This window comes from Barbus barbus (assembly GCF_936440315.1).
Source record: "Barbus barbus genome assembly, chromosome: 25".
NCBI lineage: Eukaryota > Metazoa > Chordata > Actinopteri > Cypriniformes > Cyprinidae > Barbus > Barbus barbus.
Genome location: NC_136753.1, coordinates 5,824,530 through 5,843,408, shown reverse-complemented (window position 1 = coordinate 5,843,408; position 18,879 = coordinate 5,824,530). Strand labels below are relative to the sequence as shown.

General features: G+C 37.5%; 2 protein-coding genes across 4 annotated transcripts in view; one reads left to right on the top strand and one right to left on the bottom strand.

Moving 5' to 3' along the window:
• The window catches only part of LOC306845429 (kalirin-like), an 85,162-nt gene extending 83,811 nt beyond the window's left edge, over nucleotides 1-1,351 (bottom strand). For both annotated transcript variants that reach the window (XM_079378217.1, XM_079378218.1), the window contains exon 1: nucleotides 1,213-1,351. In XM_079378217.1, the coding sequence (XP_079234343.1) occupies nucleotides 1,213-1,282 (70 nt within the window). In that variant the 5' untranslated portion in view covers nucleotides 1,283-1,351. The remainder of the gene's footprint in view (nucleotides 1-1,212) is intronic.
• An 8,010-nt stretch (nucleotides 1,352-9,361) lies between these two features.
• On the top strand, nucleotides 9,362-16,131 carry iqcb1 (IQ motif containing B1). Of its 2 annotated transcripts, none has more exons than XM_079377223.1 (13): nucleotides 9,362-9,663; nucleotides 9,973-10,138; nucleotides 10,218-10,335; nucleotides 10,923-11,016; nucleotides 11,129-11,228; nucleotides 11,325-11,497; nucleotides 11,585-11,691; nucleotides 12,455-12,576; nucleotides 12,673-12,815; nucleotides 13,281-13,429; nucleotides 14,257-14,385; nucleotides 14,542-14,698; nucleotides 15,665-16,131. In XM_079377223.1, exons 1-13 carry the CDS (start codon nucleotides 9,558-9,560, stop codon nucleotides 15,883-15,885), a joined length of 1,785 nt encoding a protein of 594 aa, XP_079233349.1. In that variant the 5' UTR covers nucleotides 9,362-9,557; the 3' UTR covers nucleotides 15,886-16,131. The 2 variants fall into 2 exon arrangements, with proteins under 2 accessions (XP_079233349.1, XP_079233350.1); XM_079377224.1 differs by having other exon boundaries at nucleotides 9,369-9,663; nucleotides 9,982-10,138.
• The last annotated feature ends 2,748 nt before the right edge of the window (nucleotides 16,132-18,879 follow it).

Below are 18,879 nucleotides of genomic sequence, written 5' to 3'. Positions count from 1 at the left end.
GCCTTTTTACCTGTGCAACAATGATGGAAATGCTCAAAAGCAAGACTTAAGGCATGCATAAACCTATCTGAGAAATATTAACAGGAGTGTAAAATGACAACTAGCCCGAAGCACATATCCATATACAGTAGAAAACTATATGTTCAGCCATTTCTGTTCATATAATAACTATATAAACCGTAAGTGTGCAGACACTGTATAATACAGTTTATGATCTTCACATGTAAAACAAACACCATCTGCACCACACCAGGATAAATGACACATAATAGGCCTATTATTCACAAAATACAGTGAATACACGTCATGTCATGCATACTCACATGGCATGCATAGATGTATGTTCACATTCCAACACAGAAGCACACAGAGCTTTACATAGGGAACACACAGACAGATGTGCATTATTGGCTTATGTTACCAGAAGTGGGTCAGTTTTAAGGGTCATAGCTCATGCACTGGTGAATCTCTAGTACATAAAAGTGAAAAAAATCACTGAACCACAGCTGGTGGAGGTGTCAGGGTGGACATGAGCAGGGGCTTGGCTGAATGCAGAAGAGTAGATGCCCTTCTTGCATCTCTCCACGCTGCCTATTCTCTTATTTAAAAGCTTTTCTGTTTCTCGTGAAAAAAAAGAAAGAACAAAAAGAAGTACAGCACTAAGACTATCTGCTTTTTGTTTGAATCAACAGGCTTCAGAAACATGAATCAATGTCACGACCGACAAAAGGCTGAGCCACTCCCGCGCCAGCCGCGGCGCCGCGCCGCGCAGCGCAGCGCGATCCCCGGCGCGTCCAGAGGTGATGGTAACGTAATTAGAGAATGTGTTGAAGGTGTGAAAAAGTGACAGGTGAGTTAGCATCCTATTTACAGGGGGATTCCTCCTTGCTCTTGTGCACAATGAGCCAGACATGCAATGTAAGGGCGTTGAACGTGCCAAAGCACGTATGAACATCACACACAGGCTTTATGGCAGTTTTATCACACATATGCATCACAGGCTCGATATATGCAAAAGCCTACATCTGAAGGGTGTGATGCACATCCAGACCGCTAAATTATGCCTTTTGTACATAATGGGACACATCTGACAGCTTCTAATGCAGTTTAACTCTGTAATGCAACCTCTAAGTGTGTGTGCGGATGGATGCACCTATCGAGTAAAATAAACTCATTGACATCTAATGTAACAAAAGCATATAATAAGACTACCTGTTTTGAAAAACGGCTCCGTATCTGGATCGTTCGGTCCTTCCTCAGCCGCCTCGGCAGAATTCATCATTGCAGGATATGTTTCCACGGATGATGGTTATGATTATGGTCTTATTTTACACCTACGGATCTTTGTAATCTATGTGTGAGGAACACTAGAGCGCGTGGCCGTCTCCATTGGTGATCGCTAGTAGTAGTGAATGATGATGATGATGATGATGCCCGAGGTTCTGCGCTCAGCGATACTGTATCCAGCGCTCCTCGGGGCGCTATTGTTTAGCCTACCCGCCTCTGCAAGACAACCGCTGGGGAACCCCGATAGAGAGAGCCGTAAAAAAACGCGTATGCAATGTTAATGCAGGTCTCTTAAAATCCCTTATTCATCCGTTCCTCCTCCACCCGTAGTATATTCCTCCATCCGTTCGATGTCTCGCACAACCCAGTGGATATAATGGCAGCGCTCCCCTACACTGACCGAGCGAACCGCAACCTGCCTCCCACGATATGCTCCAGCCTCCCACTATTACAGATGAAACAATGCAGCTAATGCAGCGACTGTTATAGACGTATATACAATCGTTCTAGAGTGAAAGAGGTTCTTTATTGTGGTGCAGCGTGGAGAACCGGACCAATCTGTCCTCCTGATGCGCTCAAGCGCTTCCTAATAATGGGGGGTGTGTATTTTTCAAGAGGCCGGAGAACCCCAACCATCACCATACGGTCCTGTTAAAGGGATGCTTACTAATTAGAATCAACGAATCGCAGTCTGTTAGGATGCTTTTATCATTAGAACCCCATTTAAAACTTATTTGTATATTTCTATAAAAGTGGTTATTTGCTCACAGAATATCGTTGTTTAAATAAAATGTTGCTCGTGTTATTCTTTAAAAATAACATTAGTAGATATTCTGTGAAATTATAATTTTTTAAAATAGACTTAAACAGTATCACACAAACAGTGAGAATTTAGATTTTTACACTATATAATACATTTATTATATTAAGGAATTGTATTGCTTAAGAATTTTTATAAACTTTTTTTATAAACAATTTTTTTTATTATTATTTATTTTTTTTAGTCACGAACAAAAATGATAAGAGGCAAAACCACACAACTCCACTTAAAATTAGAAAAAATAAATAAATAATACTGTAATAAAAAAAATTCCTAGTTCTCCTCTGCTCCATGCAAACACAGACATTAGTTCGAGTAGCCTACTTTGTTCCTCAAATTAACAGGAAATAACGTGCAGGGCTATAAAAGAGACATTTGAATGATTATTCTTATATAGTAAGGTACACATAATATTACTGTATTATCTCATTGTGTCACTTGTAGGGCCTATTATCAGGTTCTTAGTAGCCTAGAGTCTATAAAAACTTTAAGTCTAGTTGTAACAATATTATTTAGTTAGGTTAGAATGTGCCAGTAGCACTACTGTCAATCACCACACCCTCTTATGAATGAGAATATTTGTTTAGAAATCAAAAGCATGCTTGAACGTGGGCACAATTATGTTGTTTCTGGAAGTGAAATAGCCCTGTCGTCTCTAACCAGGAAATTTGGTCTTCCTGTGATTCAGATTTTGCACAGGGAGAATTCAACATCTGCGAAAACAAATGCCAACATACTGGATGATTGTATTACCGCATGACTTGCTGATTTGTAGGATAATATTAAAATGATTAATCGGTCTTCTACATAACTTAAATTCAATGACAGACGAACGCTTTCTTTGAAAGATTGAGGCTATGAGAGGAAAACGTGCTCACAGATGGTGAACTGCCGCCCTCTTGAGGAAATATGGTTTTAAAGAGGCCTCGGTGGTTCTTAGAAGGAATAATACAACATCTGATACAAATTTATTCACTTTTTTTTATTCTGTGTGCAAGCAATTGAAAGCATGCAGTGTTCTAGTAGAAATACTTTATTTGTTTAATTTTGCTATTATTAAATTAACCTGTATCAGATGGATTCATTCTTGGTGTAGGCTAGCTCTGTAATGGCTCTTACACCAAGGCAGGTGATCATCCCTCCAGAAGGATGTCATCAAAACCCAGCTGGAAAACATAATTGAGTAGGCAGCGCTGTGAGGATCAAAACTAACAGCTTCACATCACTTTATGTAGATTTACTTAACCTGCTGAGAAAGCAGAAGACAAATCAATAGGTCATCAAACATTCATAAGGAAGAATTTATATTCTTAAGAGTATGCATGGGAAAGTTTGTGAGAATGAGATCTTCAGAGCAGTGGTCTAATGAAACCCTCTGCCATTGAGAAAAGGGCTCGCTACGCTTGATTTAATGGATCTCAAACCTAAAATTTGCTGTGCATGCAAAGGTGATCATATTCTTGACTCTGAATTGCAGCCGAACCGGAATAAATCATATACAAGTGAATTCATGAAATTAAACAATAATATGTAGAAATGCCATGGCTCATGCCACAACTGAACAATGACCCTGTGTGTGCTCTGATGCATGTTTGCCATTTGAGATTGAGAACATCTATCTGACAGAGAGAGATTTCTCAGACTCAGGATGACATGGCACTCTCTCATCTGGATACCTTGTATAATATAAACATATCTAAAATAGCCTATATATATAAGTGAATTTTACAGCTGTAGTTGTTCAAAGATAGATAACATTATAAACAATCAAACTAAATCCTGATTCGTTATTTTTGGTCTAATAAATCGGGTTATGGATAATTTGTGGTCACCTTTCCCTTCTGAAAAGCTCTATGATTTCTTTCAACATCACAGGAAGGCATATGGCATGGTGAGGGTGTCTGATTTCATCAATTGTGGTAAAGTGTGTTTTGGATGAGAATTTAATGGGATAACGAGAGGAAGAGAACAGACTGAAACCTCATCTACCCATTACCCAGGAGGCAATAAACACCCCTGTCAAAAATAGCGTTCAGGGTTTTTAGCTTTCTTGTTCTCTCACAAGACTGGATGTAATGCAGGGTATTCAGCACTCTGCTCTGACAACAAATATGGTGGACCAGTTTTGCTGACCAATTTCATTTCACTAGAATTAAATGAAAACTACATGAGCCTACTTGTGCTAACATATTGCCTATTTAAGATACTGAAAATAAAAATAAAATAAGTTGTTTACTTACTCTATGCATGTTTTATTTTTTAAAAGCCAAAAAAATAAGAAAGAAAAAAGTGGGTTAATTGTAGAACTGACACGCGGGAATATCATTTTAACTACTGTGGTGATTGTTACAGCAGCGGTTTGTTTTGCTTTTTCATTCTTTAGTAGTTAGATGAGTGCAGTTTGATTTGACATTTGGTCTTTACGGGTTTGAAGTTAATTCACGTAATAAACACAAGAAATGGCAAACCATTATTAGACCTAAACGATCCAATTTCTTCCTTCAAGTCAACTTTGCATTTGATATGCTTTGATACAGCACTCTGTGAAGAGCCACACCTTTCAGTGATGACCTTCTGTGACTTACCCTCTTTGTGGAGGGCGTCAATGATTGTCTTCTGGACCACTGCCAAGTCAGCAGTCTTCTCCATTATTGTGGTTTCAAAGAACAAGAGATACCCGGAATGTATACTCTAGGGATGGTCATTTATTGAAACTCAAATATTCTAATATTTTTGACAAGCTGGATTTTTGACTTTCATGAGCTGTAAGCTGTAATCATTAAAAAAAAAAAACGTTTGAAATGTTTTACTTTACATGTAATGAATCTAAAATATATGAACGTTTTAAAGAAAAAATGTTCATGATATTCAAATTTGTTTAGATGTACCTGTACTTGAGGGTGAGTAAATGATGACACAATTTTAATTTTTAGGTGAGCTATCCCTTTAAAGTCATTTTCAGAAGCACATGTACTTCAAGATCACAACATATTGTTCTTCACTTACTGTAGCTTCAGTGCAGAAGACAGTTCCATCTGCCGGTTGTCACCTGAGTTCAGCAGGGTGTCGTGATCAGAACCCTGGGATCAGACAGGCACAAGTGTCACAGGATCGTCCTTCAGGACTGACCCGTGTAACACAAGCAGAACATGAACAGCAAAACTCACTTCCACTGGCCTACTCTCAGCCTGCTGCTATCTGTAATATTCCATCTTCAGGTAACAGACAGACTCACTACTAACACATAGTATAATGACTCTAACGTAGTACATATAATTAGTAAATGAAAATGTAATTTATGTTTCCTCTCTCTGTTTGCAGGTCAGATTCACAAATGGCCTATGTACTGTTCGTATGTGTCAGACTTACAATTCCATTCTATTTTTATTCTCCAAATAAGTCTATTATGCTCACCAAGGCTGCATTTTCTAAAATTAAAAATACTGTAAAAACAGTAATATTGTGAAGTGACATTCAGTGAAAGTGAAGTGACATTCAGCCAAGTATGGTGACCCATACTCGGAATTCGTGCTCTGCATTTAACCCATCCAACGTGCACACACACAGCAGTGAACACACACACACCGTGAACATACACCCGGAGCAGTGGGCAGCCATTTTATGCTGCAGCGCCCGGGGAGCAGTTGAGGGTTCGGTGCCTTGCTCAAGGGCACCTCAGTCGTGGTATTGAGGGTGGAGAGAGCGCTGGACATTCACTCCCCCCACCTACAATTCCTGCCGGCCGGAGACTCGAACCCGCAACCTTTGGATCACGAGTCCAACTCTCTAACCATTAGGCCACAACTTCCCCTATATTGGGGACTTCCCAATATATTGGGATATATTATTATAATCATCATCAGAGTTTCATCAATTGAGTGTTGCCACCTCATCCTGCTCTCATGGGTGTGCTTCTTTCTCCATGCTTCCTGCCGTCCAACAGCAGTCTCCAGTTACTGTAGCTCCTGTCCAGAATGGATCCTGCACTCCAGTAGGGAATGGGGTACCTGTAATCACTGGCCCAATCTGCAGTGTTCATCATCAGGTGGGATCTGTAGAGCCAAGTGCCCCTTTGGCATCATCCAGTGGGTCCTCAACCTGTCCCTCATCTGCAGTGCTAACAACACAGGTGCCCAACCAGCCCCAGGTCAGCCAGCCTCAACCTGATCCAAATGGACCAAAACTGATTATTTGCAATGACCAGGAGCAGGAGATCTGTTCTGAAGAAAGTTCAAAAGAGGGTGGTACTAAGGCAGAAGATGACAAAAAAGATAGGATGGACACTACACCTGTCAGAGACATCAGCTTTGAGACCAGCCATGAGAAATGAACAGTTCTAAGTCACAATGCCAAACCCACCAGTCCAAAGAGAACCGCACAGAAAGTGATGACTGTTAAATATCTGCTGGGAGAGCTGAAGACTTTAGTTGCTAATCAGGGTGAGCATATTTGATTACATTTATTTTCTTTTCCTTCCTTTGAATTTCGACCCATCTTTAATACTTTCATATCATATTCCATTTAGCAAATCTCAAAACCCTAAATTAGTTCGATAGTTCGTTAGATAGTTCACCCAAAATTGATAATTCTGTTATCAACTGTACATACACCTTTGTTGTTCCAAAACTGTATACAGGATAACATCATACAGGACAAAAACAATGAGACATTTGTCGACATAACTTTTAAAATTTAACTTGTTCTCTGTATGTTGTTGTTGTCAGGCTCTTATTACAGGGATGTCTTCCTTTCTTCCCTTCTGTCCTGATCTCTAGATCTGATTAATGAAAGCTGATACTCAATTTCAAATTTGAGATGGTTATCTAATTCACTTTCTGTAACATAATAAAATATTGGACCGTCAGAGTATCAGATCACCCAAGGATTGAGTTGCTGGTTTTGCGGATTCTAGAAACTTGGCCTATAAGCAGAGTGTGTGTTAGTTTCACATGGTATTATTGTTCACTCTTCTGTGCAGACAGTGATGCTGTGCGGCTGATCTCTGAGGTGGAGCAGAGCATCTCACTGCTTCCTGTCATGGTGGGCAGCACTAACATCCAGGCTGAGATCGCACTCAGGAGTGAGAATGTACATCTGCGAAGGTCAGTGACTTGAAGAGTGTATAATAGAATACTAACAACTACTGCAAAATACAATATAATAGAATATAAAACTGCAATTAAATTAATTACATGATATGCCAATTAATCTAATATAAAAACTAATCAGATCTATCAATACGCGTTGAGAAAAGCTTCCAAATCAGTCTTTACTGTGGCAAAAAAAGCATTGAATAGCATACAAAAAGCGACCTTATAAGTCAATATATTGTTTCTTTTATTTGCATGGCATTGAACATAAGCTTGATTATGCAGATTAATTATGTTAAATTTTCATCAGGTTATTTTTATCTTAATAAATCACACTTCAATTCACAAGTCTAATTTGTATTAATTTGCATGACTCCCAAGCGTTTGCGAATACTCAATCAGCAGTTTTTACATTTACATTTTATCCAAAGCGACTTACAATTGCTATACATGTCAGAGGTCGCACGCCTCTGGAGCAACTAGGGTTAAGTGTCTTGCTCAGGGACACATTGGTGTCTCACAGTGGATTCGAACCCGGGTCTCTCACACCAAAGGCATGTGTCTTATCCACTGCGCCATCACCACCCCACCTCTCATTTTAGAGAATGAGAGAGCAGAACGGCGGAACAGGCCGGAGGCCTGCGACATGGAAGGTGAGTGGCTTCATGCTGTCTAATAAAGGGCTTGATTTAGAAACGTATAAATCAATGAAAGGGTAAATGTACAAATATGTATATGTTCTTAGAATTTAGCCTTTTATTTTCTAGCTAAGTGGATGTATGAAAACAACATTAATGTTTGTTGGCATGGCGGTTTTACAGTGGTTGCATTGCAGTCTCTGAACTAGACGCCAGCATAGAAAGTCTGCAGAAGACCATGAGAGTTGATCTAAAGAAATAATTCAGTATTTCAGTGTGTGCTAATTGTATTTTAATTTGATTACATGTAATTAGTGGATTTTTTAAATGTCTCTTTATTTTTTTTATTAAATTATTATGTGAATATCGCATTTCTCAGTGATTTTATTTTTTCTTTGGTCCTAAGCTTGATAGGATTCAGTCTTGTATAATAGAGAATCAACAGAGATGTTATGTTACATATTAAATCCATACAGTTACAATTAAATTTTAACAATATACAGTACATTCACATAGCTGATATTAAACTCTTCATTTATTGTGTTTAAATAATTTTGCATATGAATGTGAGTGTTCAACTTCCTTTTTGTTCTTCCAAGCATTGTTTTTATTTTCTTTAATTATTAGGGACTCCTGAACCTCTATAAATCTATTAAAGGTTTATCAAATTCATAAAGTCCTTCAAGGCCGTGTTAGGAAATTCAGTAACTGAATCTCACATGGTGCTAGGTGCCAAGAGACAGTAAGAAAAGAAAGATGTTATTTGAGTTTATTAACCAAAAGCACACTGATGTAATGTTTCGAAAACTGGGATGTTTTTGTCAGTTTTTTTTTTTTTTTTTTAAATGAAAGGTCTGTGTTCCTTTTTGTAAATGTTAAAATAGAGAGAGTCTTTGTTAAGCTTAATAGTAAATTAAAAACTAGCTTTTACCCTTGTTGCATTTGGTTGGCATAAATGCACAACAGTAAGTCAGAAATATGAACAGATATGATGTTTACACCAAGGATGAGTAGCTTCAAGTACCTCGGTGTAAACATCTCAGAGAACCTGACTTGGACTACACACATCCAAACACAGGTTAAGAAAGCCAGGCAAAGACTGTACCATCTGCGACAGCTGAGGAAATTCAGGGTCTCACCAGCAATCCTGAAAACTTTCTATTCAGGGACCATAGAAAGTGTATTGACTCAGTGCATCTCAGTGTGGTATGGATACCCTGTACAACTTTTTTGCACATTCTTTCTTATATTATTATTTAAGTCAACAACATACTGACCTGCACATTTATATTTTTATCTTTTATTTTTTTCTACTTTTTCTTAATATTTATGTACATTCGGTGTTTTGTATACTTTATAATTGCACTGTACTTGGAGCGGACCTGACTTACATTTCACTGCTGGTTATACTCTGTATAATTGTGTGTGAGACAAATACAAATCTTGAATATGAAAATGCCGATTATTGTTATAATACAACATCATGTGTGTAAAGAAAAAAAAAATATCAACACGATGTACGGGTCGCAGTGTGATGACGTCAGGTTACCGTAGAAACCGAACTGGCTCTTGTCTGTTTTTGTCGCTTTTCTTGACCAGAACGATCATGGAAGCTACATCTTCATCCAAGATATGAGAAGTAATAAACCAACTAAACTCTTGACATTCGACATGGGTTTTTATATATGAAATCTAACACGTTTGTCCGAGCCGGTGAGTGCAATGGGTCCATCAGGAGATAAAATGAGCCCAGAACTGAGGGATCTGGTCGCAGACACCCGAGAAAAATCTGAAAATAAGGTTAACGACGTGCTTTCAAAATTAAAAGGTAAAGATAACGAAAATCCTGTCTTTTACTACATATATCACTGTAGAATTTCGTTTATTTAAAGCTGTTAACGTTCGTTTTTGTTTTTGCAGTTCACCCAAATAGTCATGCGGTGTGACAAATGCTATACAGAATATAACCTCTCAGTTCATATAAGCTCATAAAACTGCATGTACATTCATTTTACTATAATTATAAAATGTTGTTTGAAATAGTTTTGGATTAAGTACGTTACATGTCAGCTATCCTAGAACGCAACTATGTATCTCCTACATGAATGAACTCCTTTCAAACACCTCTCATGAACAGATCTTGTAGGCAGGAAGTCTTTAGGAGATCAGAGGGATCTGGAGGCATGTAAACAGAGTCTTTACTCTCATGGTGTGCTGCAGTTCTGCTCCTCTTCCCTGAGCTTCAGTCCAGCCAAGATTCACGGCGGCTATGCTGTTCTGACACAGATGGCAGACCTCCTCAGGTATTCAAATATAAATACATGCTGAGTACTATTGTCATTTGCAGTCTCAGAGATTTAAAGTGTGTTTCTGTCCAACTAGCGCATGCTGTGTGGGTCTGGGTGCTTTCAGAGACGAGGTGTTTAGTCATGAATTTCTGCCTTCTGTGGTGGAAAGCCTTCTTTTTCTTGCAGACCGTCTAATGAACAGAGCTTTGCAGGTAAGATATTACAGTCTCCTGAATCACAGAAAACATCAAGTAGGAAGGTTTGGGTTATTTATTGTACAGTCAGCTGATTATTAATGCAAAATAAACCCTTTCAGAGTGATACAAATCTTAAACACCTGTCATTGTTTCTAACTAGTTCTCTCTTATCTGACTTTTGATAACAATTGCTAGATTTTGATTACAAGAGACAGCATACAATATACCCAGCTAGCAGGAAAAACTCTCAGAACTTTGGCAAATGTTCTGGCAAGGTTCTCTGAAAGTTATGTTCTTCCAGTGGGTATAATAGAATATTCGTTCAAAGTTATCCAGTCTTAATGTTATTTACATTATATATCATTCATGGAACCTTGACTGTGTGTCTAACATACTATTTGTTTCAGAAGGAACTTTAAAAAATGATGTTTGAAAATAATAAGCATTCCTTTCATGTTTCACTTACATTCAAACAAAAAAAAAGCATGTTTTGAACTTTAAGAGCTCATTCATAAATGGGAATGTTAGCAAAAAGTTCTAATGACATAATTTTATTAGCTGAGTAGTAACCAACCAGATCATTTCATTTCTCTTTTTAACAGGACAAGGCACATAATGAGATGATTCGTTTATTTAGAAAAGTCTTTGATTCGATTGGCTGGCTCCTCAGGACTCATACACATCTTATTCATCATGGTAAACAACTTCTTCCATAAATTTAGCAAACTAACCATCGCAAGATGTGTTTAGAGATGGATTTTTAGCTTGAACTGAAATGAAACTGATGTTTTTAACATTCTCTTCTCAGTACTGAGATCTAAACATTTTGAGAACATCCAAATCTGTGAAGAAGATGAAGTCTCCATTGTTACTGTCACCATGTGGAACAATAACTTCAGAGCAAACGGGTACAACAGAAAGCCACCTGGTCCATAAAACAGTATTTATCCATGTAACTGCTTCTCATCCAAATACCTCAAATATTTCTCCCTTTGTTTCTGCAGTGCTGTTGTAGCTGAGATGGGAACCAGGGCTCTGACTGACATAATGGATGATATTGTGTATAAAATGTCCAGTAGCTCAAATCCTGTGATTGGCAGAGCAGCTGTAAAGACCCTTGTTCTAATTATGGACCACAGCAGCTCAACCCATCAGCTCATTCACAGGCGATACAGAGGTACAGTCACACTCTTTAGATCTCAGAGCATCTTCAAGTTTTAATTGCTGAGTGTTTAGACCAGTCTTCCAATGTTTGGTCCTGCAGGTTTGGCTGATTTGGCTGTGAAAGACTGGCGTGGTAAAGGCTTCGACTCTGTACTGGATCAGCTTATTGATCACTTGCGGTCAGACGTGCCATGGAGAGACACTAAGGTCAGTGGCCACCAGCTCAAAGTGTCTGCTATATGCCATAATGTAGACATATTTTACATTTGGTAGCATTTTATTTTGTCCTTCAAATCCACTTATGATGATAGTTAAAGGAAAAGTTCTCCCAAAAATGAAAATCTGCTTAAAATGTACTCCTCTTCAGGCCATCCAAGATGTAGAGGAGTTTGTTTCTTCATCAGAACAGATATGAAGAAATCCAAAATAGCAATATGGGACTTGTTCACCAGTGGATCCTCTGCAGTGAATGGGTGCCGTCAGAATGAGAGTCCAAACAGCTAATAAAAACATCATAATAATCCACAAGAAATCAAAAAAAGAAGCAAAAATCTGTGTGCTTGTAATAAACAAATCCATCATTAAGGCTTTAAAAAACTTTATCCATAACAACGGAATGAAAATCCAATGAAATGAAAATCCAATGAAAATCCCCTGTTGTCATCTCACATTAAAGTCTGACATATTCGTATAGAACTGTTTTATGCATAGAAGATTTGCAAACAACGCTTTGAAGTGAAAATGATCTTAATTGATTAGTTTGCAGCTATTGGAGAGCAAGTGATCTACATCTTGGAAGGCCTGAGGGAGAGTACATTTTCTGCAAATGTTCATTTTTGGATGAACCATTTCGTTAAGGTTTCTTTCTTTCATTAAAAACTTGTAATATATGATCATATACTGGCTGTTTTCTTGTATTCTTTTTGTTTATTATGTATTTCTTTACCCTACACACTGTATATAAATGAAGGAGTCCTCTGAGGAGTATGTGCGAGCAGCTTGTATTATCCAGGCAGCCTGGAAAGCCCATCAGACCAGAAAAAGACTGAGGAAACTCCCCAGAGCGGTCAGCACATTACAGCGCAGCTTCAGGTAAGAAAACGATTCAGTCAGTCCCTCTATGAAATTAAGAAATTTACAATTTAGGGACACTATATATGGTAAATGAGATTTCTCTTTGTGCGATAGGGAAAAGCGCAGACGACAACAGGAACACACCGAGAGACAACGTGCAGAAGAAGAATTACGTCATCAAGTATGTCTGCGAAGACAGAGAGCCATGAGACAGTTCCGCCAACACCAGCTTCATCTGATGGAGATACTACCAGCTGGTAACAAACACAAAATCAAACAGTAACCTTGTTGTGCGTATCAGGGTTATTTTTAAGGTTGCTAATATTGTTTTATGAGTCTCCTAAAACAGGTTTACATGCATCCAAGGTCAAACAACACTTTAGTTTTCTCAAAAAATTGTTTTAATTTGACCCCATTTCTAAATGATTCCTAAACGACTCGTATGAAAGAGTTCGAAGAATCAGTCTCTCTAAACCCCTCCTTTCCGTGAGCACTCGCTGCTGTGATTGGTCAGATGGCGCAGTCCTTTGTGATTGGTCTACAGCGTACAGCGTGAATTAAAGCCATGGGCAGACATTATGCAAATGTATTACTTAGTGACGTACAGCTGTAACAGAATAAGATTCGAAGCAATAATTCCCCCAAGCAAGTCACCAAATGAAATGAGACTGCATGTCAGACAATTTTGTGAGGTCTTTAACTGATATAATGTCTTCTCTCAGCCCAGGTGGAGAGATACCTGGGGGAGCTGGAGAACAAGGCAGCCGTGCTGATTCAGAGAGTGTGGAGAGGACACAGAGAGAGACGCAACTTCCAGCAGCACAGATACATTCTCAGACAGCACAGAGCTGCTGTCACTCTACAGAGAGCCGTGAGTGTACAGCTAATATGACTAAAGGACAGGTGTTTTACAGTGTAAGAAGCTCAGACTCTGTCACTGTTGTTTTATTATCGTTCACATTTATGTATTTAACAGATGCTTTTATCCAAAGCGACTTACATTGCATTCAAGTTACAGTTTTTACATTTTATCAGCTTTTACTTTCCCTGGGAATCGAACCCATGACCTTGGTGTTGCTAGCGCCATGCTCTACTATTTGAGCTACAGGAAAAGTTCAGATGCTTTTATAGTTTTTCCTAATATTTTGAATGAGTTTTTCCATTTTCATTTCAATTAAAAAAAAAGTTTTAGTAGTTTTTATATTTAATTCATTTTATTATTATTATTAAGTAAGGGATAATGTACATCCAGCCGGTTGTTATCGCAGAATAAAGCCCAAAATGAGTTACCCGGATGAGCCTGTGTTATTAGTTTTTACGAGTTGTTATTGGGAAATAACATACCTCGGAATGTGGTGACTGACCAATCAGAATAGAGTATTCCACAGCGATGTGTAATAATATTTTTAAAATTTGTCTTTGTAGTTTTTATTTTTAGTTCAGTTTTAACAAAAATGAGCAATGTTACCTTGGCAATTAGCTAAAATAAAAAGCTTATTCATTTATTTGATATTTTATTCAAGATTTGTTTATTTCAAGTAGCATAAATATTTTTTATGGTTTCAGTTTAAGTTAACTACAATAACCATAGACTTCGTTACATATATGAAAATAATAAATGAACATTGTACACTTGTCATTTTAATACGTTAGAGGTTATTCTCTGACCATTTATGTGCTCATGTTCTTATTTGTCAGATTCTGCAGTTTTTAAAACATCGTAGAGCACAAAGTATTCTCACGCCGTTAAAAGGACCCAAAGGACTGACTGACAGTAGAAGAACGGAGCTCAAGCAACACATACAGGAGCATATCTCTCTACATCCTGTGAGTCACCTTAAAGAAATTAAATCTTCTGTTCTCTTGGTATTTTATGCCTTGGGGTTAAAGCATCAATTAAGCTGTATTCAACCATATTCTCATTTATAAAATGTTCATTTTAAAAGTTTCTTTTCTAAATGGTGTTTTTTTTCTGTTGTGCAGTCATCAGTGACGTCAGCAGAGGGCAGTGTGGAGCTCCATCAGAGAGCCCAGCGTCTCCTGCACCAGCACCTGATCAACAGAGCATCCGATCGAACGCGCGAGCAGCACAGACAGGCTCTGCTTGCACAGATCAACACAGACTTGGAGCTTTTACTAAGTACATACATAAATCTATAGCTGATCTACTGATCTGAAGTGTGATTCCAGGAGTTCTGCAAAGCTTAAAGCCCGAAACCCATCCAAATACTGTATGTGAGCGCAAAAGCTTCTACTGTAACTGTGCAGGCCTGATTTCAGATGTGGCGACATTTGCATAATTATGTATCTGGTGCAATAAGTTACCTCTATATTGCACGTGTCACACATTTTTAAATCTTGCATTTCTGACTTCATTTCTTACAACTGCAAGTTTATAATGCAATGCTGTCTTTTTTATCTTGCAATTGCGAGGTTATATCTTGCAGTTCTGAGAAAAAAGTCAGGATTATGAGATAAAAAGTCGTGATTACCTTGTTTTTATGTTTTATTCAGTGGCGGAAACAGGCTTCCATAGAAAAGTGACCCATGTTTTATGCAGCAAACATGCACTTGTAAATGTGAACCGATGGTTCGACAAGAAGCTAATGCATTATAAAAATCAAAACAATTAAGACACTAAGTTATATTGTTATTAAATATAGTAATTGATAATTGCTTAAAATAATGTAGTAATTGATACTTTTGAGTCATTGCTTTCCTTAAAATTGGTTTAAAGTTTGAAATGTGAAGTAAACCTTTTTTGTGAAAACCTCTATCTGAACAGTAAATCATGCTTTTTATAGTCATTTTACTGTTTTTATTTTAATGTTACCATAGACATTGACATTAATTTGATTTGTGCCGGTCTTATTTGACTTTTAAAAATCCTTTAGTTACCCTAATAACTCCATGTGCATGTTTAAATGAATATTCCTCTTTGTAGTTATACCAAACCCAAAAACTATCGAGTAGAAATCGAGAATTTTTCTTTTTTTTTTAAATCCTTATTCAGTAAATCGTGAACAACTGGAAATATTATGGAGCATCTGAATATTATTGTGGACACTGAGAACCACCGATCTACAATCACTCTTTTTCACTTTAGATGCGCCGTCACTGAAGGATGCCAAAGCGGAGGATGTGAATCTGTTCCTGAGCCGCTCCTGCCCTGTGGCCACACGCGCCCGTCAATCCCACAATGCCTTGATGCAGAGCATGCGTCTCCCGTGGTGGAGGATGCTTGGAGAGGAGTTCTCCAGCCCAGAGGAGCCCCCCAGGAAAGATTATGACATGGACATTGAGTCACTGTATCTAGGCGGCAACTAACAGATGATGAAACTCAGACTTTATTAGCAATATATCGTTCATATCAATATGAAAGAATGGTACATTTAAACAGGTTTTATGGCAAGTTAGGGCTTCCAATGTGATTTAAGAGCAATATGATTACAAATAACAAATACAGTGACACTGGAGTCCTTTAGCTACATTAATATGAAAACATTCTTTTGTGTCCTCTAACAGAACGTTTTATATTTTAAATGTTTCTTATTAAAGGAACAGATCACCCCCAAAAAAAAAAAAAAAAAAAAAATTCGAAATTCTGTTATTTACTCTACCTCATGTTATTCCAAGCCTGTATGACTGACTTTTTTTCTGCAAAAACCAAAAGAAGATATTTTGAAGAATATTGGTACACCATTGGATGGAGAAAAAAAAAACTAAAATTTAGAATGACTTGAGGGTAAGTACTTTTCAACTTTTTGGGTGAACTGTCCTTTAAAAAAATGGCACAACAATACAAGTACTGTCTTGTACATAAGTTCTTGTCTTTTTTTTAATCAAACATGTCAGGTACATAGTGCACTAGCAGTCAGGTTCAAGACTATTGTAGTCACTTTTCACATATTAAGTTTAAATTCTCTCATATTAAGTGCTAGTTATTTATTTTAGGTCTTTGGGGTCGAATATCAGCTGTGGAATTTGGTTGCTCTAATTTTTTTTTTTTCTATTTTTGACATTTTTAAAAGTCTTAAAATACGATTTCATTGCATACCAAAAACAAGGGCTAATATGAAAATATAAGAGAAATAGAATATGAAAATATAAGAGATCAGGGGATTAAGAAAATTCAGAACATTTTCTTGGTCTTTTCTGAAGCTGTTTAGAGACTGTGTATGTGACTGTTAGGTGTGTGTGTGTGTGTGTGAGTCTGCTGCATGCCCATAGTTGCCTAAACATGCCAAGGCCCCATTCACTGGACAGCCGTCATTATTTTTTACACTCATGTGAAAACAACAGAGTGGTCCACTCCACAGGCACGATTAAAATAACATTTTCAAGAGCGGAAAAATATGATGGGGGAATAATTGTCTTCTCTTTATGCAGCGTTTTAAAACTGCGGCTTTTGGAGGAAGCAGAGCTGTGTGTAGTTGTGTGAATGCAACTGTAATGTGTTTGTGTTTCTGCCTGTGAAAGTGTGAATGCAATGAATGTGTGTGTGTGAGAGAGAGAGAGACAGAAAAAGAGATTGTGAATGAATGGGTTTGCTGTTGTGGAGGTAAAAAGTCCAGGTAAGAGCGAAATCACTGTGCCTGCCAAAACACTGCCTTGTTCCACAAGCCAAAGTGGTTTAATTGACTAACTAATCATTTATGCTGGGGCCTAGTTGTAGAGTTTTACCACAGTTGTAGTTGTATTAAGAGTCACTCCAGTCAGATGTTCTGTGTGCAGATAACAGCTTTGAACTTTTGACCAGACTGTACAAATGTACAAAAACAGACTGTGAAAAGAAATAAGAATGTAAGATAGATAACCAGAGTTGGGTATAACACGCTACTAGTTGGTTTCATACGGATTATTTTATCAGAGAATATTTGTTTTCGACATGACTTAATTTAGTAATAGACATCAGGGAAGACATTCAAGATGAGGTATGGGCAACTTCGGTCCTGGAGGGCCACTGTCCTGCAGAGTTTAGCTCCAACCCTAATCAAACACACCTGCCTGTAGCTTTCTACTGATCTTGAAGACCTTGATTAGCTTGTTCAGGTGTGTTTGACTAGAAGAAAGAAGTAATTTCTAGTAATTGGTAACTTTTTTTTAGTAACTTACCCAACACTGAAGATAACCAGTTTCTGTTACATGTACAATACCCTTCAAAAGTTTGGGGTCAGTAAATAGTAACAGCATTTATAATGTTAAAAAAGGATTTCTATTTTAATTAAATGCTGTTCTTTTGTACTTTGTATTTATCAAAGAATCCTGAAAAAATATATCACCATTTCCATGAAAAACGCAATTGGGTTTTCAACATTGATGATAATCATGTTTCTTGAGCAGCAAATCAGTATATTAGAATGATTTCTAAAGTATCATGTGACACTGAAGACTGGAGTAATGATGCTGAAAATACAGCTTTACCATCACAGGAATAAATTAGATTTTAAAATATATTACAATAGAAAACAGTTAATTAAAATAATATAGCGTTTTTACTGTATTTTTCATCAAATAAATGCAGCCTTGGTTTACCCTGCTGAAAAAAACAATAGAAAATGTAATGGATTTAATGATTATAATGGGAATTGTATTGGTTTTAATGGAAACTATAATGGTGTCTACTGGTATATAATGGATTCTATTGGTGGGATGTTAAATCCTATTGGAAAAATGCCCAAAACACACTACAAAAAGGAACATTGTAATGGTTTTACTGGAAAAAGCTAATGGTATTTTAATGGAAACCACTGGAATTTCTGTGATGGTTTCTATTGGGCTTCTATTGTTTTTTTTAGCAGGCACAAACTAAAATCAGATGATCTATTTCAAGGGCTTTGTCCGGTTTTTGTATTTAATAAATCGCTATTGTGAGTAGGATTATTTCTTCCGCATCTCATCCATCGCCTCCGATGCTAATTCCAAAACTTAATTTTAGAAACTGAGGCTTGAGCCGTTGATAGCAGACTAATGCAGATAATAACTGAGTTATGAGAGACTAACGTTACCTCTGAGTCTCTCTCAAGTGTTCGGCAGCAGCGTCCCTATTAGTGAAACTTTAAGTTCATTTTCCTCACAAACAGTGCCGTTGTTACCTCGCTTCGCTTGTGAGAAATGTCATGCACTTTTAAGTTGCTAAACTATCGTCAGAGCAGCACTAACAATATTAGCGCGTATGTTTTTATGCGTGTAACTGTATTTCTCCCGCTCTCTCTCCCTCACAGACAGAGTATGTGCTTTACGTACATAATAAAACGTAATTTTGTGGCAAACCATGGAAATGATCTGTGAATTTGGCCAGTGTCTTGTTGGTTTTGGTTG